The following is a 25,992-nucleotide window of genomic DNA, read 5'->3' as shown; positions in this document are numbered from 1 at the left end:
ATGGACTCCTAAACTACTTAACCGATTTTAAATTAAATTGGCACACCGTGAGCAGTCTGGTCCAACTTAAGAGATAGGATAGCTTAGATTTTTAATTATAGTCGCAATTTTATTTTATTGCAAATTATTTGTCTATAATTAATTGACAGTCACAATTATCTGTTAACTCCAAAAGATGTCGATACTTTCCGACTGGATTGAGTAAGTAATCAATAGATGGCACTGCTATGGTAAACCGACAAACGTGTCATATAAGCTACAATACAATATCATGATTACCACGTGTTATTGAGCCTAAAGTATAAATTAAATTTATTTTGTAGTAAACAAAATACCGTGAAATTCAATTATTTCTACTTTTTTAATTTTTGGTGTTAGCATAGCCAACCACTTGTTACTTAGACCGAAGTGTAAATCAAACTCAAATTATAGTGACGATAATACAGTGAAATTATTCTTTCGCCTCACGGTATTAAGGCTAACTAAAACCACATTAAGGTGAAACGAATTTCGCGGGGGCAGCTAGTTATATAATATATTTAATTTAAAAATGAAACGGGTATGGGAAGCACCCAAGTTAGTGTGAAAGCAGTATTATACATGGACGAAAATTTTAATAAATATGCATCAACATACTGTTCCATTACGTGCACAACCAACAAAATATCTAGATAAGTAATTCTCGTATTTGTTCATTTAATTTATCGCAACACGTCTATTCAAGGCAAATCCACTTGTAATATAATATTGGAACTAGCAAAGGTGTCGTATTTTTCCTGCTATGTATACTAAAACTTACTGGCGGCGATTTAGTGGCGGAGAGTTTCATACCAGTACTTCTCTGATGCTAAATCATAATACATTTAGATGTAGACCTATCATTTTTTAAATAGTTTACAGCATGGCACTCCCTAGTGGGAGTGCCATGCTGTTGCTTTCGGGCTTCAGCCAATCGGGCAGGCACGACCGGGGCAGTACCACTGTCTCACAGAAAACCGGCGTGAAGTGATGCAATAGGTTCATCTTATTGTACTCGCGTTTCGTGCGGTGAGTGAGACTCCCGGAGCCCATCAATTCCCCCCTCCCCCAGAATATGAAGATGCAGTTTAAACAGAGATTACCCCAGGGGGGTACCACACGTTTCCGCTGTGGAGAATCCCCCTCTGAGCGTCCATCATCGGAACAATCAGTATTCGGTGGTGGATGCACAGGCTGCCCTTCGTATTCTGGGGTGGGCAAAAACTGCTTAAAAAACTATAAGTTTCGATCTCGGGGCAAACGGAAGAATTTACCGAAGGCATCCCCTTCCACGCTCTCAGTGGACTTTACCAATGTTAGGGGGCTCAACTCTAATCTTAACGCGGTTCACTTTCACCTCGAAACTGCGAAGCCGGCCTTATTCTTCCTTACTGAGACTCAGATATCCTTCCCGGCTGATACTTCCTACCTCTCCTACCCGGGGTACAAATTGGAACATTCATTTGTGCCGCGGGCGGGAGTTTGCGTGTACGTCAGAGAGGATATCTGTTCTCGTCGCCTCGGGTCGCTTGAAGGAAGGGACCTATCTAGCCTCTGGCTGCGCGTAGACTGCGATGACCATCCGCGATTCTACGCATGCCTGTATAGGTCCCATAGCGGAAATACCGAAACTGAGCGACTCATTGAGCACATCCAAATGGCTACAGATTCCCTGCTCGAAGGGGTTCCTACCGCTGAAATCGTGATACTTGGCGATTTTAACGCTCACCATGCCGATTGGCTCGGTTCGGAAACCACCGATCACGCGGGAAGATCCTTTCACGACTTTGCTTTAGCTTACGACCTGTCACAAATGGTCCCTGCGATTACGCGAATACCAGATGTGGATGGTCATAAACCCTCTTTGTTGGACCTTCTGCTGACCTCACATCCGGAGACCTATCAAGTCTCTGTTGATCCGCCATTGGGTTCATCGGATCATTGTGTGGTCCGGAGTACTGTGCCTACTACGCGCCCTCCTCGGCCCCGTTTTTCGGGTTGTCGTCGTATTTGGCACTATCGGTCAGCAGATTGGGATGGGATGCGGTCTTTCTTTGCGTCCTACCCTTGGGGGCCTATGTGCTTTTCGTCGGAAGCTCCAGATTCCGTCGCTGCCTCTGTCGCCGAAGTGGTTCTGCAGGGCATGGAACTTTTTATTCCATTCTCTGCGGTGCCGATCGGTGGCAGGTCACAGCCCTGGTTTAAGCGTTCTTGCAAGGCGGCATCGCGTCGAAAGCGAGAATGCTTTAATGCATGGGCGGAAGCGGCGATATCTCGTGATGCCAATACCAGCGAACATAAAAAAGCATATAACTCAGCCTCCAGGTCCTTCAAACGGGAAATCGCTAAGGCAAAGTCAGAGCACATCGCCAGATTTGGCGAGAGATTGGCCCAACTCCCTTCTGGGACTCGAGCCTTCTGGTCTCTCGCCAAAGCTGTACAAGGGAATTTTTGTCAGCCATCGATACCACCGCTGCACAGAGAGGATGACTCGCTCGCCCACACTGCGAAGGAGAAGGCCGACCTCTTGGGCTGTCTCTTTGCGTCCAACTCGACTTTGGATGACCGGGGGAGATCACCACCGGCGATTTCGCGGTGTGATAACTCAATGCCGGAAATCACATTCCAGCAACGTGCTGTTCGCAGAGCACTATCTTCCTTGGACATTCATAAGTCGAGCGGGCCGGATGGTATCCCTCCAATTGTGCTGCGTACATGTGCTCCTGAGTTGGCTCCGGTCCTGACGCGCCTTTTCCGGTACCTGTACTCGCTCGGCACTGTCCCGAAGTGCTGGAAGACCGCTTCGATACATCCGATCCCTAAAAAAGGCGATCGCACTGATCCATCCAACTATCACCCAATCGCAATAACCTCCTTGTTCTCCAAAATAATGGAATCCATTATTAATGGCCAGCTCTTGAGTTATCTAGAGGGCCACCAGCTGATTAGCGATTATCAGTACGGCTTTCGTCGTGGTCGTTCAGCTGGTGACCTTCTAGTATACCTTACTCATAGATGGGCAGAGGCAATTGAGTCCAAGGGGGAGGCACTAGCGGTTAGTTTGGACATAGCGAAAGCCTTCGATCGGGTGTGGCACAAAGCACTGCTCTCGAAGCTACCAGCCTACGGGGTTCCTGAGAAATTATGCGACTGGATCTCCAGCTTTCTAGCCGATCGGAGCATCAAGGTCGTCGTCGACGGAGCATGTTCCGACCTTAAACCCGTGAATGCTGGGGTCCCACAAGGCTGTGTTCTGTCCCCGACCCTGTTTCTTCTGCATATCAATGACATGTTGCAACTTAGCAACATTCATTGCTATGCGGACGACAGCACTGGGGATACTCTTTACACTGGCCGGGCAGGTATTTCTCGGGCAGTTGTCGATGAGTACCGGAACAAACTTGTGTCTGAAGTCGAAACTCTTTTACGTGGAGTCTCGGACTGGGGTAGACTAAACCTAGTCCAATTTAACCCCAAGAAGACACAAGTTTGCGCGTTTTCCGCGAAAAAAATACCCTTTGTCGCTACTCCTCTTTTCGAAAACACTCTTCTTGAAGCCACAGCCAGCATCGGAATACTTGGCGTTGACATATCGAACGACGTTCAGTTTCGCGGTCATTTGGAGGGAAAGGCTAAATTAGCCTCCAAAAAGCTTGGTGTGCTCAGCAAGGCGAGACGGTACTTCACTCCGGGCCACCGCTTGCAACTCTATAAAGCGCAAATACGGCCCCACATGGAATACTGTTCTCACCTCTGGGCGGGGGCTCCCCAGTACCAGCTCCTTCCACTTGACCGTATCCAACGAAGAGCGGTTCGAATCGTCGATGACCAATCCCTCTCCGAGCGGCTCGATCCTTTGGCGTTGCGTAGAGATGTGGGGTCACTCTGCATCTTCTACCGCATTTACCATGGGGAGTGTTCAGAGGAGTTGTTCGGATTAATACCTGCAGCTGAGTTTCAGCATCGGACGTCGAGGCAAAATACAAAATTCCACCCGTATCACCTCGACGTCCGACGTTCCACGACTGAGCGTTTCTCAAGGCAATTTTTGCCGCGCACCACCGCTATGTGGAACCAGCTGCCCACTGAAGTATTTCCGAACCAATTCGACTTAGGGTCCTTCAAGAAAAGAGCGTACAAATTCTTAAAAGGCCGGCAACGCACTCGCGAGCCCTCTGGCATTGAGAGTGTCCATGGGCGGCGGTATCACTTAACATCAGGTGAGCCTCCTGCCCGTTTGCCCCCTATTTTATAAAAAAAAAAAAAAAATATTAATATTCATACGTGTACATATGATGGAATAAATGTTGATTTAATTTGATTTGGAGGCTACAGCCCGCTTTAGGTAGTAATCCCAAAATTGCTTCTACTGTTTAAGTATGTCATAAATAAAACACAATAATGTTGCAAACTTTTTATTTCAGCCCAATGGTCCGCTTACAATACAATTGACAGGTTCTAGTAATTTGAAATTTTCTTTATTGAAATATCCCCAAAAATGTATCCGTACTCTGACTAAACAATTTAAGTGTAACTTAAATGTGAACAAAGTAATTTAAGTTAATTTCTTAACTATACTAAGCATTGAATAACATTATCTAAGTAAAGCGAAAAGCTTCACGTGCTAAATATTTACATCTTCGGAAATAGCATCTTTTCTATGCACTAATTACTGGGCACATAAGCTTTAAAACTGGACTTTGGATATTTATTTTAAATGCCTTATAGTTTCCGTACAAAAGTCCTGCTGTAAAGCGCATGATATCAACAATCATTATCCCTAGCTCTACAGATTATATTATAGAAATTCTACATGATAGAGTAATATGATGTTTCCGACCACTTTCATGATTTAGCTCTTAGGAAACACTTTGACTTGACTCAAGGAACCTTTGTATCCTATTTGCGAAGCACATATATATTTGTCGTGTTATAGACAAACTACTACTTAAGTACCACAAATTACTCCTAATATTTCATATTTGGAATAATTTTTGATTGCCTTCAATCTGTGGAGCTAAGTAAAAAGTGACTATAGATTTTAGAATACTCAATTGTTTTATATATCAGTCTATAATAATACTTTATGATCTTGTACTATAATAACAATTACTAATTTATGTTATAGTTTTACACTATTAAATACTAAATTAATTACGATATGTTGTCGCAGGCTTTTTGCGCCTTTTTAAAGAAACACATTTATTTACATTGTTGCGATTATAAAAGTTAATTTAACCAGTTTCAATTAAATATAATTTTTATCTTTAATCTCTTCTTGACAATGTTATAATTTCATATTTCACAATTCATTTATTTCGCATTGTGTTTACATACGTTTAAACGAATTCACAAATTACAATCGCTGAACAGACTTTGAACACTTAAGTAATCTAAGAGAAAATTCTAAAATATTCTATTGATTTCTCAATGCTTTTTTTAATTTGTTCTAATAAAGTAAATTTTCAATGTTATGTATGGCAGTACCTGAATAAATAAATGATGAGCTCATAAAGTACTTAAATATTTGACATACTCTCAATCATGTTTTATCATACATATAATATTATGTCAACAGTGAAATACCATTGTATTTCTATATAGTTTAAACGTCATCTCGTATTCTATCTATTATGAAAGTAATTAATACAGAATTCATGTTATTTCTACATCAAAGAACATTATACCACAAATTCTAAGAAATTGTATCTATGACGATTATTGAGATCAAAAAGGCGAACGTAAACTGATCCCTCGAGATGGCTCGGTTGTAGTCTTGTAATCTGAAATCTAACAATATTTTTTCAATAGATATTCTTTTAATAACTCTTTACAAAATATAATTAATTACATGTACGCTTTTTTGAATCCTGTTTAAAATAATTAACGCTGATATTTTAAATTATCTTTAAACATCGTGTCGTGTTCTCTTAACCTTAGTTCTACCTAAAAATGTTAAAAGAAATCGGGATGAATAAACTTATTTAAAAAATATTTATGGCTAGCTTAATCAAGAAATAATTATATATAGTCTTGAAATAAATATATTCATAAATTATACATATTTATGCTTTTACTGTACTTAGAGTCATGCATAAAAAGATCGATGTACGGAATTTAACGCCCGATTAGTTAACGACTGATTTACAGTGTTTCGCTTTAGATTGGATCTACGGATAACTGCTAAATGTTACAATTAGAAGACTAGAGACTAAGCATAGCGGGGTAAGGGATTAAAAATATATCGCTTTCCCGAGTATGTTAATTAGGACGGCCCTCTGTTATAATTTAAGTTTCTCATTTAAAGGAATATAATGTATTTCATGAGAAATAAAGTGTCTTAAATGTTATTTTAACATTGTCTTAATAAACGATCCTCGGTACAAAGTCATAATTTAAATATATTTTTATCGCTATACCCAGTTAAACGTAAAATAACTACTTAGATAAGTAAACAAGTGCATTATATAAACTATTTTTACCTTGAGTACCAAATGGAGTACTTTCCGATGCCTTGTCCATCATGATGTTTAACCTTTGTATAACTGTTGACAACGTTTATTCAATTAATGATTGTTCATTAACGGTCAACCGTCTCCATTGATAGTAATAGTCAGAGTTGAGAGTTCCCGGCGAAACAATAATTGTTTTAGGTAGGTACAGAACATTGCTTTAAAAATATCATTACTTTTACGCCTCACAGGCATAAAAGTAATGATAGTAAAAAAGTACATTTAGACCCTTAATTTTTTTTATTATTTTAGAATATATTAGTTGTATAAAAATACTAAAACCTTATATACTACTAAAACCTTTATAAATATTTTACATAATTTTACATTTTTCCGACGTTTCGCCTGCTTTACAGCGTGCGTGGTCACTCACGGTGACTGAAGACAAAAGGTGTTGAATGTCAAAGTGATAAAAGACATTACGAGTTGCATTAGTATTTAATAATTAATTCTTACCATTTTTATTTTCCAAAGCGGGTGGAGGCATTGCTGCAAAATTAAAAATATGGTATTAGTTGAAAATTTCAATATATTGCCGTTAAATACATAGATATGTAACGATCAATTTTATACATACGATATAATTTTATGGTTCCTTCGGTATCTCCAAGTGAATTTTTGGAGACACATTTATAGGCCCCGTAGTCACTAGTCTTGATTCTTCTGAGAGGTAATCTTAGTATAGAGCGGTAGGTGCCCGCTATCCTCTGCGGCTCTAGGCTGCCACCTATAAACGTTACTTTCCTCACTTGTTTTATAATAGGTAATGACAGGTCTTTAAAAATCTCTGACGTAGCGTTTAACTAGAAATTGTACTAAGGAAAATTATGGTGAATTTATACATTATTAATATTATATATTTAAGAAATTGTTTTATTGATCGCGTTAACCTTAGGAAGAGCAGAATTTTGACATTGATATTTTTTGCCTAATTTTTTATAAAGGTAGGCTATTAAATATAACACTACGTCATACCTCACATAACTGGGTGTAACTCTGTAGAATATATAGCATTTTACTAATGACGATATGGGTATAATTTCTATACTAAGCAGAAGTCGTATGTATGTGTGTGTGCGACTAAATTCCTAAAAAACAAAAAAAATCGAAACTTGGACTAATGTGTTAATAATTATGATATATAAGGTGGTAATTATAAGTGTAATTTGCCAAAAAACAAGTCAATTTTTTTCTTCAAAATTGTATTATAGGATACATATTGAGGTTATAAAGGTACAGTGACCCAGATTTACACATCACAATATTATCTACCCGCATCTCATACATTATCGCGATAAGGATTACTGCATTTCGAATGTCATGAAACACACACACTTTGACAATCTGTTAATTGTAAATATTACTTTACTAAGTACTTTGACACGCCACTAACACGTTCTTGGGGATATTAATGAACGTTATTGGTGTATATCGTGAAGAACAGGATAAAGGATTTTTTACATCTTTCATTATTTTTTTGCTGAATATTAATGATCCTAATCGTTGCCTTGCTTTTGCAAGATTTTACTGTTATATAACATAATTAATATCTACCTAGTGCAATTAGTCTAATAAAAATATTATCAACCTAAGATTTTTACATATTTTTTACCTTTATATTTAAAGGTGCAAATTTGAATAAACATCGAATGAAATCGGTCTTTGATCAAGAAACCAATTATCGTCTCCTACTGACTACCTACTTTCCTATAAAACAATTCATAAATCAGACTCTGAAATACCTGTCGTATTTGTAGGCTTGTTCTATGAGAAACATTTTTAAGACCAAAATCTTACCAATAGGAACAATTTCCCCGTCTTCACGACTCCAGTAGCTGACGGGTTTGGGATAGGCTTCCGTTTCGCACTCCAGTACTAAATCAGTGCCAAGCGCTGCGCCAACTAACTGGTTCCGTATTGTTATCACCGGTGGAACTGACAAACAGTAAAATATGAGGAAAGCGACCACGTTAGCTTCCTTATTTTAATGATGTTTGTTTAAAATATACTATTTTAAATATGAAAGGGATACAGTATAGGGATAACATAGTTATTTATCTATACTTACTAACCATCTAATAAAATACAATTGTTAACAGGCAAAATGCAAGCTGTTTATATAAAGGATTATCTGTCATTAAAAGATAGATATCATGAATAAGATTCCATTGATACCAAATGTTAATACGTAATTGTATAGGTATATGTAGAAGATATAGTTATAAGAAATTTAAACTACATATTAATATTTTATTTCGTAACAATGTCTCATTCTGACCACGATTGTTGAAAAACACTCGAAACATCAAGTAACTATTTAGTAGGCGCGCAAACAATCACGTATTGCGATTATTAAAATATAAAAACAAAATTGGGTTTGTTCGGACACTTAAAACACAATTTTAATGGTTTTTGAATTGTTGTATCTATCTCCGTCCCAAGCATTTGAAAACAAGAAACATTGGAAAATTGTCGAAAGAATAAATAAGAAAAAAAAATATCATAAAAGTTCATGGATTACTTTATATAAACACCTGAAATCTTTCGTCATATGTTTTAAAAACGTCATAAATATAAAATATGCTATTTGTAATAATGGCATACTCACATTCAACGGTGAGCATTATTCTTTTGCTTACAGAGGGCGGCACTCCGTTCGAGGCTATGCATAAATATGGCCCTGCGTTCTGTCTGCTCACACGACTAATATTTAATACGGGACCCTCCAAAGACGTCACTGCAACAGTATGTATTTTAAAACATTTACAGTGGCTGAGTTGTTAACGAATAGCCTTATACTGGATTTGGTTCCAAATTATCATTGTAGTATAGAATGTTTTTCCGAACCAATTGAACCTTTAAGAAAATAGCGTACTAATTCTTAAAAAGCCGGCAATGCACTTGCAAGCCTTTTGACAATGTGAGTGTCCAATTAACATGAGGTGAGACTCCTGCCCCTTTGCCCCCACTTATACTCGTATGAAATAAAAAAAGGTATATAAGGGTTACCTTGCCTTAAACATATAACAATGAGAAATATGTTTACCCTATTCCACGATGAAGGATTATGGGACTTCAAAGCTACACCTAAGCGTTATGGTTTTTGACAACTTTTTGGTTCCTTTTTTGACAGATTGCATACATTTCAGTTTGTTGTGCGACGCCAAACCATGACAACAAAAGCCACTTTCGAACTCTCGTACGTAAGCTTGTATAGTGTAATTTTAACTAAATCGTACCAGGCTAAAATAACTGTTTCCAACTTTAGAAGTACGACGTGGTTGTAGTTACACGGATATCCTGACCCAGTAGGTGTATCCACTTATAACAAATATTTGAATTTCGAAAATCGAAAATCGAAAGAATTTCGGTACATTCTTGCTGTTACGTATTAACTGTTAGGAATATATAGTTAAGTGTATCAATGTCAGTACTCAGAAAAACTGTCACTTTGACAGACGATTTTCGAGCAAATTGGGTGTGACCATAATTGTCTTCCATCGATGAGATCTAACAAGATTTCCATTATAAATAAAATGCTAAAAACAAATGTAAACGTGATCCATTTGAACCATTCTATAAATAGTAAATTAATATATATGTCGACTATTTGTAGCATTACCTTGCGAACCATTAGCCAAAGGGATAGTTTTGGAATGTTCTCTCCGCCAGTTTATCTGTGGTTGAGGGGAACCCGTTGCCGCACATGTCAGACTTATCGAAGCTCCTTCTCGAACTGTTTGGTCTGTGCTCGTACCACGATCAATTATATCAGGTGGCACTAGGAATAAATTTAAGTTAGATTGATATAATATCTCTTGATAATGCTGAATGTCCATCGTTCTCTAACGTGTATACCAAAACTGAAGCTGAGTTTTAATAATTTACACGCAACACGTTTACGAGACTTATTGTTCTAGAAACCTTATATCACTCTAGTTCTTTGACATTAGCATACTATTAAGTAAAAGCTATTTAGTATCTTAAAGCATGTATTTACATGGCATTAGTCTATACCATATTATACTAACAAATTCGGTTAATTATATTAAGCATACGCATATTTGAAACCATAATATGATGTTCACAAGGAATTATCATTTCTAATATAATATAAATGTAAACTGTTATATTTATTTACGTGTTTGCAAACTTAGGAAATCTTTTTAAACACAGAATAATATCTCATAATCCGACTCAGCAAATGTTAAAGTTTTCTTTGAAATTATACATTAATATCTAAATTCATACATCATTCAATTCATTAAATTCAGCTAAGAACTTACGGAAAAACTCAAAACATCTAAGCACTTTCCTCAATCTTTTACCTTATAAATTGGGCTTAGTTAAAAACAGAACCTCACCGACAATGTCCAAATATCCAAGTTGACTTTTCATGGGGTCTGTATTAATTTGACACATATACCACCCCCTATCGGTCTCTCTAAGTTCCCGGATGTGTAGGAACCAGGTTCTATGGTCACTGTGAGTCACACCCACTCGCCTACTTCGTGAAATCACGTGGGTATGAATTGTCAGGATCGTCTGTGTGTCCACACGAAGCCATGCTACCTATTTACAATAAATATATTAAATATAATAAAATTTCTCAAAATTGCTTGCGTATTACAGAATTGTATGTACAAAAGTGTTTGTCACATAAAAAAGACATATTTAGAGAACTTTGCTATTTATTTTATATCATTGAAAACCTTTTTGATTTTAAATGGATTTGTCCGCAAACTAAAGCTAAGGTACCATCCCTGGGAATCACACTAGCAGAGTAAAGCGTTGAACAAAAATATTCAGACAGGCAAGCAAAATTAATTGGCCTTAAAACCTTCGTGTATATTCATCAAATGATATCGCATACATTACAGCAAGGCCGTGAAAGAAGTAACGTAACTTGGTTATAAGTGTCATTTATATTCGTGATTCATATTTTATGTATTAATTTTATAAGAATATATACATTCAACTGTCAAACCAAACTAAGAACTAGAACTAGAAGCACCAAGAATTTATTATAAGAAAGTGAATATCACGTGTCTTTGCAGGGTATAAATGGATATTAGAATAATTCCATGTAATTACAGAATAAACGAATACAAAATAGGAATATTATTCAATCATATTATTTATATTAATATTATTATATTTAATTAAGTAATGTAATACGCTTTTGTATCTTATACAATAGACAACGGTAAGAAGAGCTCAATAGACTAACCCTTTATGAAATAAATCAGTGAATTTTCATTCGTTTACGTAAAGTACTTTCCTTTAGTAAATAAAGTCTATTTCTGATAAGTCGTGTTTACATTGTGTACGATATGGTTAAAAGACACATTTAAGTAATTAGGGGGTAATATTTGATTACTTTAATGGCAAGTGAAACAGAAAAATGGAGCTACAATGTATTAAACTGGTGCCCAATATAAACAGGAAGACAGAGAGTGGAACAGTGCAAACAGAAATGACGGCATTTGAAGGAGGCCTTTGCTATAAAAACGCACACAGATACCTAAGAATGAATGCGATATTTATAAAATATAAATGTAAAGTATCTGAAATAAAAGGCTTTTATGATTATTATCTCATTTCTTTAGATAACAGTTTTTCACTATTAATAAATAGTTTTCTGTTCAGTGATACGAATAACTATACACACAATCGTATAAATAAATTAATTGTATTTATTATTTATCCTAAAATTATATGGTCACATTACTGAAGTCAGCAATTTTCTTAATGTAAGCTTCTCAGAAGCGCCAAATTTTTACTTAAAAGTTATAATGACAGCTAAGAAAGCTTTGCAATTTCGCATAGCTTCAGCATCTTTCCGAAGTCAACAGTGCTCAAGTTGCAAGTAGTTTGTATGCACATAATCTGTATACTTTAGTGTTCAACACGTTGTTTAAAACCTCGTCGCGAGTGATTCCAGAGGGTGTAGTTTGAGTACTTTAACAATATGCAGAATCTTAAGTGCTTTTATTGGACAAAGCTGCAGCTTAAGTCTTCTCTTTGGTTTGTAACAACTTTATATTAAAAAGGTGACTATGATATATATATGATTTAAGTTGAACTGAAATTATAAAATGGATATTGAAGGGTTGTCTCCAGCACAGAGTTGTCACACAAGAACCGCTTGTATGACGCGTACTATAACTCCGAGTACAGAGGTTATTTATTTATCTTTCTGTTGACTTTGCGTGGTTTATTTAAATAGTTAATAAAAAATATGTTCAATGAAATGTAAGAAACCTGATTACTTAAAGATTACTCAAACTAGCGATTATTACGATATTTCACCAGTTCGAAATACATAATTTCAATTTAATAATTTTTGATGAGGATGATCCCAAATATTTTTCTCGGCCGATCGTTAATTAGTTGAGTGATTGTTGAGATTTACTCGGGTTACGTTAGACATATTTTACTGTGATATATACTTTTTGTTAATTATAATTGATAATAGTTACGTCCACTATTTAGAATTTTATAGTGAGTGTTTAGGGCGTTTTTGAGAACTATCGTGAGGCAAGGTATTAGCATCAGTCTAACCTCTCCTTGTTCCCAAACTAATATAATTTCTCCAAATCCTTACGGCTGATAATATTGTGTGCCTTTCTTCCTAGTAAGAAGATATTGTAACGAGGTATGTACTCAGGACTTGATATTCTAGTATAAGATTGTGTAGCGACGGCCACCGAACCGTTCTTTGTGGTACATATTATATTACAACTAAAATAAAAAATGACTTGATGTCTTCGAACAAGAAGAGTTTTAATTCAAAGAGTTTATTTCAGTATCGAACATACTATCGATGCGAGAATTTAAAGGAGGCCTTCACTCCATCGGAGGTATAGTACGAGTGTAGAACATAATGATATGGACTTGGGGCCGTTCAAGTATTACGTACTACTAGTTGAATAAAAAACTGAACTTACTTTAATAAAATTAAGGTTAAAATGGGGTTAGGCGACTGAATATATATTTCTTAACATACATACATAGAAATAAAAGTACAATAATAGCAAAGGCTGGATACTTTATATATAACAATAACGGAAAATAACTAGAGTACTGACAACAAAATTTGAAATATCTTTCATACAGAATTGAAACAATATATTTCAATAGTCCATATTCTTTAAGTATGTCGACGATACTTATAGTTATTGGTATTGAACCAATGTACCGTTAAATTGATCTGTAGATACTAGTATTCTTCTATAGATGTTTATTGCCAGTAACAGGTCAACCTGATGAAGTCATAAATTTACATGAGGTACGTAATATGTCATATCTTTGATTGTTATGTTTTTCTCTTAACCTAAATTTTCTATATCCCTATATATTTATTTATATAGCTCATTTAATACAAAAGACTGTCAAATTGTTCGTAATTCCTTACAATCACACAGTATGTTCACATAACATGTTTTATTTATAACATTCCGTATTTTAAAATATATAACGTTCATAGCTCAAATCTATCACAATATCATCTTACTCACTTATTAAAAAATAAATCAATGGCGCTACAACCTTTTTAAGGTCTGGGCCTCAGATTTCTGTATATGTTTCATGATCGTTAGTGAATTGAATAGGCAAGTAGGTTATCAGCCTTCTGTGCCTCACGATGTTTTTCAACACCGTTCGAGCTAATGTTAAATGCGCACATAGAAAGAAAATCCAGTGGTGCAAAGCTGGGGATCGAACGCACGCTGAAGCCACTAGGCCAACACTCACTTATTACTTTAACTAAAACTATGTTAAAGTTATTAGTTTTTTTCTGCCTTCAGGAAAAGGTTTATTTATAAAAATCTTTTTATTTCTTTATCCATGTGATTATAATTACATTTCCCAATCCAAAAACTAAAGAATAGTAAATGCCTGAACTTTCATTACAAAGTCTAACGTTTGTAGCGTAATTTCCCAAACACAAAGCCATTACTATAACTACAAGGGAGATAAAAGCATAGTGTGCACCTTGTACGTGGAGAGGTTATGCACAGCGCACGCGAGCACTGCCTCGCGACCCAATGGCGCGGTCACGTTCTCTATCGGCCCGCTGAAACCAGGCTCGTCTGCAACAAACATTTTAAAAATATATTTCCTGAAAATTCCAATACGGAAAAGTTACGGAACGTTCTACGATGTTATACAAAGAATACGTTAAATATAAATGCTACCATATTTAAGGACATAAAACAGTCATCTATCGCAATATTTAAAATAGATTCGATATTAGTATTTTAAACATAAAATATCTAATTGAAAAAATACTTTATACTCTCTCTGAGAAAACTAAATTACGTTAATTCTACAATGTTTCTTTAAGATGTTCCTAGTACAACTTTTGCAATAATAACAGTTTAATTATAGAAAAGGAAATGCTTAACGATGACGCCGCTTATTTTTATTCTAATGGATACCCATTATTTAAAATTAAACCCCAACGTGCTACGCGTCGTAGCTCACGTATTGTAGCTATCGCTATTGTAGCATGCTCGTGTAGCACCTTAGCGTGTGCTTGCTGTAAGTTATATAACTTAATGAGCTGAATGTATATGAATAATCTAAAGTCGCTTTATAAATCGTATCAAAAATATACAAATAATAGTTCTTGCCTACGATTTTATTTGAGGCGAAATATATTCCACGTAATATATATGCGGCCTTCATTAATAAAGTTGCATCAAGTATGTCTATAACGTCTATGTCTTTTCTGTGCATATTTTTTTTGTCTCAACTCGCAAAATTATACTCACTTTTTATAAATAATAAAAATGCAACGTCATAATATCTACAATGATATTAGAAAATAGAAATTCTTAATATACTATATATATCAACTACATCTGGTTCATTGATATTTTTTCTTTATTAGAATGATCAACTTTCTATGCCTGTTTCCTTAATATACTTTCTTGGGCCTTGCGAGTAATTGACATATGTACAAAAACTACGTATCAGTCAAACGCTCCATGTCTAGGTCGAAAGTCACGCTTCTCTCATGATAAATTTATATTTCTGTTATCAATAACTTTAGTGTTATAGAAGTTTAATTATGTTAAGTTGACCCAAAACCCCTGAAGATTACACGCGCAAACGTTCTCAAAATCAATTACTCAAACAGTATCGTTACAAAGTTGGAGATAATAAACAAAACAAAGTAAAAACAATAACAAAACTCCCAGGGTTCTAGGTAAACTAAGAATTAGAATTTAATATTGAATCTATTTGTGGCTGAAAGGTTAAGCTATCTAAAGCATTGCCCTTTTCCATGGAAAAATAGTTAAATGTTCTCAGGTTCTATATCAGGAATTCAATCTAGTTTCAAAATAAGTTGTTTGACAGTTGTGTGAGTTTTTTTAAGGCCAGATAGTAGTTTAGTTACCTACATACCGTTAACACTTGACTTCATTTTCTCATCATATTTAGGCATTCATTTATATAGAAGTTATTTCTTTAAAACGGAATGACTATTTTTTTATTATGGAACAGGGGGTCTCTTGAAGGTCCCTTCAAGAAAAGGGAATACCAAGGGAATTCCCTTTTCTTCTTAGGGTCCCTAAGTCGAATAGGTTCAGAAATACTTCAGTGGGCAGCTGGTTCCACATCGTTGTGGTGCGCGGCAAAAAATGCCTTAATAAACGCTCAGTTGTGGAACGACGGACATTGAGGTGATACGAGTAGAATTTCGTATACTGCCTCGACGTCCGAATAAAAAAGTCCGAACCATCCGTGTATTAATTAGAGCAACGAACACACTCTCCATGGTTAAAACATGTTTTAATTAATATTTCAAGAAAATATAATTTAAAAAAATCACATGTCATTCAAAACAAATACAACAAGGTTTTACAAATTTGAATAGTATTTACTCTTGAATTAGGAATATTTCGTAACCTGAACTGAATAAAACTACTCGTATTCAGATTTTTATTCCTAGCAAAACAATAAATACTCCTCCTTTACTATGCAAAGTATCCTGGTATGGAACTCCTTAGCAATTGATATCAGACGAGCTGTCTTTAAATTTATTTAAAAATCTTATTTTTGATAATCTTTCTTCTCCCTTGTAATGAGGTACTTATATATATTATAGGTTAGTTAACCCTTAGATTAGCTTATACATTTTTGGTTGTACGTATTGATTTCAGTTTTTTTTATATTTTACTTTACTGATTTTACTTATTTGTCTTTCTTTAGATTTTACTTTAGTATTACATGTTATTATACGTTCTTTTTGTTATTTCTTTTTTAATTGTTCCATATTAGGGTTGCCTGGAATAAATCGCTTGTTAACGATAAGGCCGCCCGTTGCCTAATTACTTATGTAACCTGTTTTTTAATATATATGTTTTTGTATAAGGTAACGAAATGAGTATGTTCTCTACGCCAAATTGTACGATGGTGTAAATCATATAATGATTTGGTTGAACAACCTCTGTTCTGTAAATCGTTTAAGTATTTCAGTCAAGCAGCTTGCATGTAATGTATCTAGGCTAATACAAAACCCAAATTTTACCGATTTTAGGGTTTGCCCTTGCGTTAAGCATTAACCAGTTGATTACCGAGCTAGCAGTATTATTGCCAAACACTTTCAAATAACGGGCTGATTAAATTAGCTGCATGGCACGCGATACCAAATTATAAATGAATTGAGGTCAAAATATATCAGATGTATTGAAAAATCTTTGACGTAATTAGGCAGTCGTAAGAAAACACTAATTAAGAAATAAGGTATTTATAAGGCCTTATGTTTCGATAGGACGATCCTTAAGATTACGAGAATCAAAAAATTACAATGGAAATTAATTAATAACGTGTAGTGAAATCAATATTCGTGTGATTGCAGTCTAGGAATGGTGATATTAGAGCTACTAATGCTATAGGCCACTTCTCTATCAATTAACAAATGTTATGTAATTAACAAAAGTTAATTACAAGTGATTAATTTATAAGAAACACAATTATCTCTGGAAATCTTTTAATTATTAATAACTATATATTTGAAATTTGTATATACTTTTCGGAATTCAAATATGTAACTTAAACTATTAGGTCCTTACATATGAAATACCTTAAACTATTAGGTCCTTACATATGAAATAGGCGTATTTCGTACGGGCCACTTTAATCACCATGTTCTCCTCTTTAGTAAGGAATTCCAAATTCAAATTTGTACAGCTATTTACACATGTATTTGTGCTCCGATGACCGTCATTGATTTGTTTTTTTCTGTTTGCGTCACTCATTTTACAAAATGGAAAACTTAAAGTATCGCATTATTTACGAGGACGAGTTCCGCCGTGGCACTAGTAATGCGGAAACGACTCGAAGGGTGAATGATGTTGAAGGGTGAAGAATGAATGGTGACGAAACACAGTTTGTTTTTGGTTCCAACGTTTTTGTTCTGGAAATTTCGACCTGCAGAACAAGCCCCGTGGACGGCCTGAGACCCAAGTTGATAATGAAGTGTTGAAGGCTATTGTGGAAGCGGATCCATCGCAAACCACGTCCGAGTTAGCTGCATGTTAGTGATAAAACTGTTTTAATTCACTTGAAGCAAATTGGGAAGATTAAAAAGCTTGAAAGGTGGGTACCTCACGAATTGACTGAAGCAAACTGGCAAACGCGCGTCGACTGCTGCGACTGCTACATTACTGAACCGACACAATAATGAAGGTATTTTAAACCGAATCATTACCTGTGATGAAAAATGGATTCTTTACGATAATCGGAAGTGCTCAGCGCAATGGTTGGATCCTGGCCAGCCAGCCAAATCCTGCCCCAAGCGAAAATTAACCCCAAAAAAGTTACTTGTAAGCGTTTGGTGGACTAGTGCCGGTATTGTTCATTGCAGTTTTCTCAAATCTCGCCAGACTATTACGGCTGATATCTATTGTCAACAATTGCAAACCATGATGGAAAAGCTAGCGGCTAAACAACCTAGGCTGCTCAATCGCTCCACGCCACTGCTACTTCATGACAACGCTAGACCACACACTGCACAATAGACGGCTACCAAATTAGAAGAGCTTCAATTGGAATGTCTAAGACATCCTCCGTAAGGTCCTTGTAACCTTGCTCCAACAGATTACCATTTTTTTCGAAATTTGGACAACTTCTTGCAAGGGAAAAAATTTAACTCTGATGGGGCAGTCCAAATCGCCTTCACAGATTTTATTGATTCCCGTCCGACTGGTTTTTTTTAGTAAAGGGATCAATGAACTACCTATGAGATGGCAAAAGTTCATAGAAAACAATGGTTCATACTTTGATTAATTAAATATATTATATTTAAAAATATTCGACTTTTTGTTCCTCCCATACAAAACGCCAATTTCATATGTAAGGACCTAATATATAGGACGATAACAGATATATATCCTGATTTTACGCAGGTAATGACACTATATAATCAAAATTCGGGTAAATACATGTATATATATTGGTTATATTAACTCAAACTAAAAAAAAATGTTTTAATAAAAAATTCGTTGTCTATGAGATGGCCTCAGGAAGAGTGAAGTTGGTTTATTTAACCCACGTAGAAGTGCGTACATAAAGATAAAGTCGCAATAATACTGTATAACCAGAAAACGTTAAACCTACGTGGTTAGATTGGACAAACGCCGTTTAATCCAAGATTACCTATTACACCGCGATGAAAAAATAATTCGCACGAAAATTTATATATCATGTGCAAAGGTAAGCGGTATACATTTACGTTGCCAATATTTACTCTGCCGGGAATCGGAATATTGAAATGTGGCTTAATACTGAACGATGTAATCTAGCGTTAAATTGTTAAATCTATAAATAAATTTTTATAGCTATATTATGTTTATATTTTGTTACTCATCGTACTAGTCGAGCCAATAATAAGTTATGTTACAAATAAAAATGCATTTTTTAAAATGAAGTAATGTAATATTATATAAATTTTTACCTGCATATTTATTACAGTCTCAGCAAAAAATAAATAAATATTCTATTCGAAATGGCCACCTTTCGCTTTTATACAGGCTTTTAATCTGTTGTCTGGCCACGAATGTATGGATTTAAACAACTGACGCAGAATGACCATATTGTATCGACAACTTGAGCAGATTCTTTAGATCCGTGTACACTTTATCAGTCCCACTTTGTCAATGAAAATTATTTAATCGGTAAAGAGGATATTTCAGTGCTTTTCACCTGCGCATCGCGACAAAAGGCACTTTGATAGATCCACTCTCTTTAATTGTAAAGATTGATTTAGAGCAGGTCATGTATTTCGACGATAAGCACCGAGCTTCAGGTGTTGTTTTATAATACGCGACAGAGTCCTAACGGGAATCTTAATTTCTTGCGATAAGATTTTATACTTCCTTTTTGGCCTTGCTAATGGGGTTTCGATGAATTCTGGCTTTAAGAGCGTTAACCGCCTTTGTAGTTCTAACAGCACGCGGCCACCCCAACAGTTTCTTGCCTTAGACAGACGAAGTGTTGTAGTATCTGTTGATAGTACGATATACGAACATACGGCTGATACCAAGCTTTTGAAGTGTCTGGAACATGACCGACGGCTCCATACACACTTTGTGCAAGGATCGATTACTGAAATCCTATTTTCTTTATCACCCCATTCCATATTGTAATTTGATAATGAACACGAAATATGTGAAATGGCTCAAAATCGAAAGAAGTTTTTTAAAATAATAAACGTGTTCCAAATTCAAAACAATTAAAAAGCTAAAAAAAGAAAAGTTTTTGAAGTGAAACTTCTTTATCGGCGTAGCAAATTTTTTTTTTCAAATTTTTCCGTTACGCGCCATCTTTTTCTTGTCCCTACCACGGTTGATTCGAAGTGTACTTTCTCCAGCGGAGTAGGAATAGCATGTCGTTTAACAATGATAGTAATAACTCTATTACAATTAATGAAATTCTGTAATAATCTTAGTAGTAATAAGGTAAAATGTAATAATTGTATTATTTGTATTCGTGTCTATGATAATAAAAGCCTTTTGTTAAACTTTATCTAATTTAACTTTATTTAACCAATTTCTGTAAACCAATTTAGTAAATTAGATCATTTATCGAAAAAGAAGGTCATAATGAAATTTCACTTCTTACGTATGCACACTAGTACACCCACAATTTTTTTATGTAACAGTATTTATGGCGAGACTAGTTGGTAGTAGAATTGTCTTCTAATCTTACTGATATGTTTACAAACCGTTATAAACTTCTTATGACCTATATTATCGTTGGTTATATAGGTAGGGATAAAAATGGAAGGAGACCGTGATGTGAAAGTATTTTATTAAAGACCACGTCACTATAACTATTTTCAATTAATATTTTACCCGACTTTGACATATTCGTTTAGAAGTCGTTCCTACATCGGTGATCCGTTGGCCGCAGACTTTCAATTACAATTATGAATATTCTTCATAACATTCAACATAAATTCTAATGGCTACTTTTTAACATTTCAAATAAATCTTATCAATCTATTCAATCTTCTATAACCATCTAAATCCTTGTATTGTTGAGATTATTAGTACTATTACTATTATTAGTAAATTGTATCGCTTAACATTTTATGCCCTAAAAGGTTGTTTGCTCTACAAACTGAAATCAATCTAACATTGAGCTAAATAAGATATAAAACAAACTAAAAAATTCATAGCAAATATTAAAATTTAAAAAAAAACAATAATAACTAGTATGGGCCATATTTTCCATACTCTGTACCTCTGTACCAGTACTCTGTACATGTAGATGTGATTGTGGCCCCCTCTGCAGCACTGTCAATCTTCGCAATGTTCTATCTCTAGTTTCTCTTGACTTGACACGGTAAGGACCTAAATATTTTGATTTCAATTTAAAGCCTAGACCAAATAGTATTTATTTAATTGCAACCTGACATCCTTCTTTTTAAACTGACTTGTTATCGTTTTAAATTAAAACAAAATGCCTATGATCTTAACTCTTTTATGTGATTATTAAACATCTCAGCAATCTCATGTTGTAATTAATTTTGTTTGTACAACTTTTATGTTGAATTAACAGGAAACAACCATGCAACGTTTGTAAAACTATTGCTTTCGTGCTCATCCATTGCGCTCATAATGTTTTAAACCATTTTGAAACAATTTTTTTCAAGACGTTTATTACAATAACGCCCAAATCTTGACATGGATAAATTGTTTTATAAACGTTATTACGCTTTTTCTTTTGGACAAATCGTTATTTTTCTTTAAGATCAGCAGCACTAGTTGCGCCGTACAAAATTGATTATATTTTATTATTGAACTGTAATACAATGCCTTTTTGCCCTAGTCCTTCATAATATTCACCTTGTATGGAATTTCAGGCAACGGTAGCAATCCCGGAACTTTTAGTTTTTGAGTTGCCGGCCAGCCAAATAATGCGTTTTCTTCTACGTATTGAAGCCATGTTGTCAAACTTAAACATAAACTTTCGTATCATGTCATAAATATGTAATATTATTTTTTTTAATATAAAAATTTATTCGGCAACGTTCTGCATTTTATAATTTCTAAAATATCATTATAAAATAATCAACCTGTTTTATTTTTAGAACTACCTAATTTATTTTCTGTCAAATGTATTACAAACTACTTTAAGTTGTATGAATAGCGACTAAATAACAAGATGCCCAGTATAAGTTCCTTATACTTTCAAACCCTTACATTTGGTTGCGTACATATAATACATATAAATGTTTAAATTATTATAGGCAATTGATTGGGCATATGTCAAAACAAGTTTATATAATTAACAAGGTCACATTATTTTAATTAAAACTTTACAAAGTCATTTGTTGTTTATAAATTACATTTTATATTTATTATAATGACACGAAAATGGTATTCAATATGTCAAATTTCTAATTTGTAATGAAGTGAATTTTGATAGGTTGTGAACGATAATATAACGGTTTTTAGAGTTAAAACGTTGCTTGTTAGTTCCGGCGTTGTCACCGACAAATTGCAGGCCCGGAACTTCCGTGACACCTCTAATTGACTACCTTCTTTAGTGATATTAACGCAATATAGGTGTGATAATAACTCATTTTTTAAATTACATATTGTCGGAAGCGTCATCCGAATATCCATAGCCGACATTATATTAATACTTATCGTACATTTTCGTATCAGTTTTATACTATTGTTTTCTATAATTTGTACCAGAATCAAAAACTTATTTCAATTTGACTTTGCAGACGTTGCATTCCTTGTGAAGTTCCTGTTACCATATGACATGTTTATTTGCAAGGAAAGAAGAATCCTTTGGTTTGACTTGAGATTTTTACATCGGGAAATAAACCTGGGTAGGTTTATTTCTCCGATGTAAAAGTCTGGGCTAGGCTAGTTTTATATCTCTGGCTTATTTATTTATAGAGGAGTATTCAATATACTAAGAATTAACGTCCTGATTTGTTGTATAACATCTGCGTTCTAACACATCATAGAGGTCCATTCGTTACCTTATCCAATACCGTCACTATATCTAACATTTTATGACTAATTTGATGAATAATATATATTTTAACCAAACCTGGTTTAAATATAAAAGGGGGCGAACGAACTGTGTTAGCCTTCAGCGTGAGACTCAAATCCCTGAGGTCGTAGGTTCGATCCCCGGCTATGCACAAATGGACTTTCTATATACATATTTAACATTCGCTCGAACGGTGAAGGAAAACATCGTGAGGAAACCGGTTTGCCTTAGATCGAAAAAGTCGACAGCGTGCGTCAGGCACAGGAGGCCTATTTGCCTATTAGATTAACATGTGATCATGAAACAGATACCGAAATCTCAAACCCAGACCTAAAAAGGTTGTAGCACCAATGATTCTTTTAAATGGGCAGGTAGGTCAATATCTCTCAACGGGTGGGCGATATCACTTAAGTGCCGCCCATAGACACTCTAAATGCGAAAGGGCTCGCGAGTACGTTTCCGGCCTTTTATGAATTGCTACGCTATTTGTATTCAAGAGAGCAAAATAATTTATTAATTATCCAGTCGATGTTTTAAGTATAAGTCATGCATGCCTATAAAAAAATTTAAGTTTTAACGTCTAATCTTGAATAAAAAAAATGCTACCTACACTCAATGTTACAAATGACGTACATGGAATGACCTACAGTCTTTCCCTCTAATGAAATGTAAGCTGCTTAAGTTGATATTGATCACTTTAATAAGTGTCTCGGGTTTTAGGCCTAATACCGTTCTAATCCTAATTACATAAGGTCATTTCTAGTGTAATCAAAGAACCTTTATTTATATTAATATTCATAGAGAACTTTGAAACTGTTTGTATTTCATTCCTATTATTTATGTAAAACATATTTTTTTAGTGTCAAAAACTTTAACGGTTAAAACAAATATTTATATTAATATTCATACAGCAGGCTTTAGCAAGAAAAGTTTTAGACTGTTTGTTCAATGTTTATATATTCCGTAATTATCAGAAAATACTTAATAAGATATTTAAAAAATATTTTTAGTGTCAAGAACGTTTGAAACAAATATTATTCGAGGTTTTTCAGTACTATATATTTTGTTATTTTTTTCAGTGTTTATTTATTCCGTAATTATCAGAAAAGACTTAATAAGATATTTAAAAAATATTTTTAGTGTCAAGAACGTTTGAAACAAATATTATTCGAGGTTTTTCAGTACTATATATTTTGTTATTTTGTTCAGTGTTTATTTATTCCGTAATTATCAGAAAAGACTTAATAAGATATTTAAAAAATACTTTTTAGTGTTAAGAACATTTGAAACAAATATTATTCGAGGTTTTCTCAGTATTATATATTTTGTTATTTTGTTCAGTGTTTATTTATTCCGTAATTATCAGAAAAGACTTAATAAGATATTTAAATAATATTTTTTAGCGTTAAGAACAATTGAATCAAATATTATTCGAGGGTTTTTCAGTATTATATATTTTTTTATTTTCGAAACGTTTACATAAACGTTCATTTACAATATTCGCAATAGCGAATATCGTATAATTAAATTTTCATTTGATATATTAAAGTAGAAATTCTTTTGACTCAGTCGCCGTTTATAAAATTAATTTTGCTGAATTGTAACTAAGTTTCGAAGAAATAAGATTTCTATTAAGAGCTTAAGGTTACAATTAATTGTATCTTATTTTGTGTGAGAGAAACAAAGCGATGTAATTTATCCCAATGTCTTAGGAAAATTCTATTCAACAGTGTATATTAGACCTTAACTGAAATAAGAAAATAAACAAAGTTTTTTAGCAAATACTAACGTGTTGTTGCATCCGTCGTGCTGGCTAGTAGCCAATCCAGAACTAGTATAGACAATAACATATTCCCAATCTTCACTATACGCAAATTATTTGGAATATTCATATTTACACTTTAAATCAAATTATGACGAAACAAACTAAGCGATTTGTGAGATGTTCATTTTAACAAAGTTCCTAACTACGTACAAAATCACCAAATAAGTCTGGAAGCGAAAACAAAACACATTTTAAACGTTCTAACGTACACGCAATGAAGCGATTAAGTCACTCGGCGTTTTTGATTTTAGAATACACGTGTTCCGTGAAAAGTTTGCGTCAAGATTTCCGTTAGGCTGTACGACCACACGGCTCGAAGGTATATTGTGTACTGAACAAGGGTTGGCAAGGACTGCATCGGCGCGGCGCGAAAGCCTGCCCCCTAAAGCCGTCTCTTTTACCTGAAGCGCAATTTAGAAACGACATACGAAAACCCTTTTTGTTGCGATTAGTATTATTATACGATTTATATAGCTAAAAGGGAATCCCACATGCCTTTGATCAAAGTTTCAGTTTTATTTCTTATATTATCCCTATGAATATGTAAATGTTACCATATACTAAACTGTGTCCAGTTTGTGGTTCCATCACACTGTTTTATATTTTTGAATTTGTATACAATAAATAAATAAAATATCTACGTCATAAACAACGATTTTAACAACTTATAGGCGCTACAATAAGATTTTATGTATTTATAAGAAATATTGAACACAGAACTCTTAAAAAAATTTGACGCATAGACATTAAACTATAGAATGTGTAAGGTACCGCATTTATAAGATATATGATTTTATAGCTATTGTAAGTCAATTTTTAAATTAAGAACACCGAGCATCGAGTACTCCTTTACCGTAAAGACGGTTGTTAGACGGCTTCTCTGCTATATTCGTTCGCTTTAGGTTTGCGGTTGTAATAGACACCGTTCGCACGTGGACTAACTATTTTCTTCAAACACAATGGTTAGTGAGAAACCTTTTAAAAACACAAGGCACCTTTCGTGTTTCTCTTTCATATCTCTATTATCGTCATAAACTCAAACCAGTCAAGCCATGTTCTACATAGCATTATACCACTGTTTTTATAAGTTATCTCAATACCAAAGGC

General features: G+C 34.5%; 1 protein-coding gene across 2 annotated transcripts; it reads right to left on the bottom strand.

Annotated features, from left to right (window-relative positions):
* Positions 1-5,560: 5,560 nt before the first annotated feature.
* LOC123710930 (lachesin-like) lies at positions 5,561-25,137 on the bottom strand. Of its 2 annotated transcripts, XM_045663258.1 has the most exons (10): positions 24,850-25,137; positions 14,526-14,623; positions 10,895-11,102; positions 10,153-10,311; positions 9,139-9,267; positions 8,328-8,465; positions 7,108-7,257; positions 6,987-7,019; positions 6,501-6,563; positions 5,561-5,808 (listed from the first exon to the last, which is right to left on the bottom strand). In XM_045663258.1, the coding sequence occupies exons 1-10, from the start codon at positions 24,950-24,952 to the stop codon at positions 5,714-5,716; spliced, it is 1,176 nt and encodes a 391-aa protein (XP_045519214.1). In that variant the 5' UTR covers positions 24,953-25,137; the 3' UTR covers positions 5,561-5,713. The 2 variants fall into 2 exon arrangements, with proteins under 2 accessions (XP_045519214.1, XP_045519224.1); XM_045663268.1 differs by lacking the exon at positions 14,526-14,623 and having other exon boundaries at positions 24,850-24,891.
* Between the last annotated feature and the right edge of the window lie 855 nt (positions 25,138-25,992).

Source organism: Pieris brassicae, chromosome 1 (genome assembly GCF_905147105.1).
Source record: "Pieris brassicae chromosome 1, ilPieBrab1.1, whole genome shotgun sequence".
NCBI classification, from domain to species: Eukaryota; Metazoa; Arthropoda; class Insecta; order Lepidoptera; family Pieridae; genus Pieris; species Pieris brassicae.
This window is presented reverse-complemented; position numbering and strand designations above follow the sequence as displayed.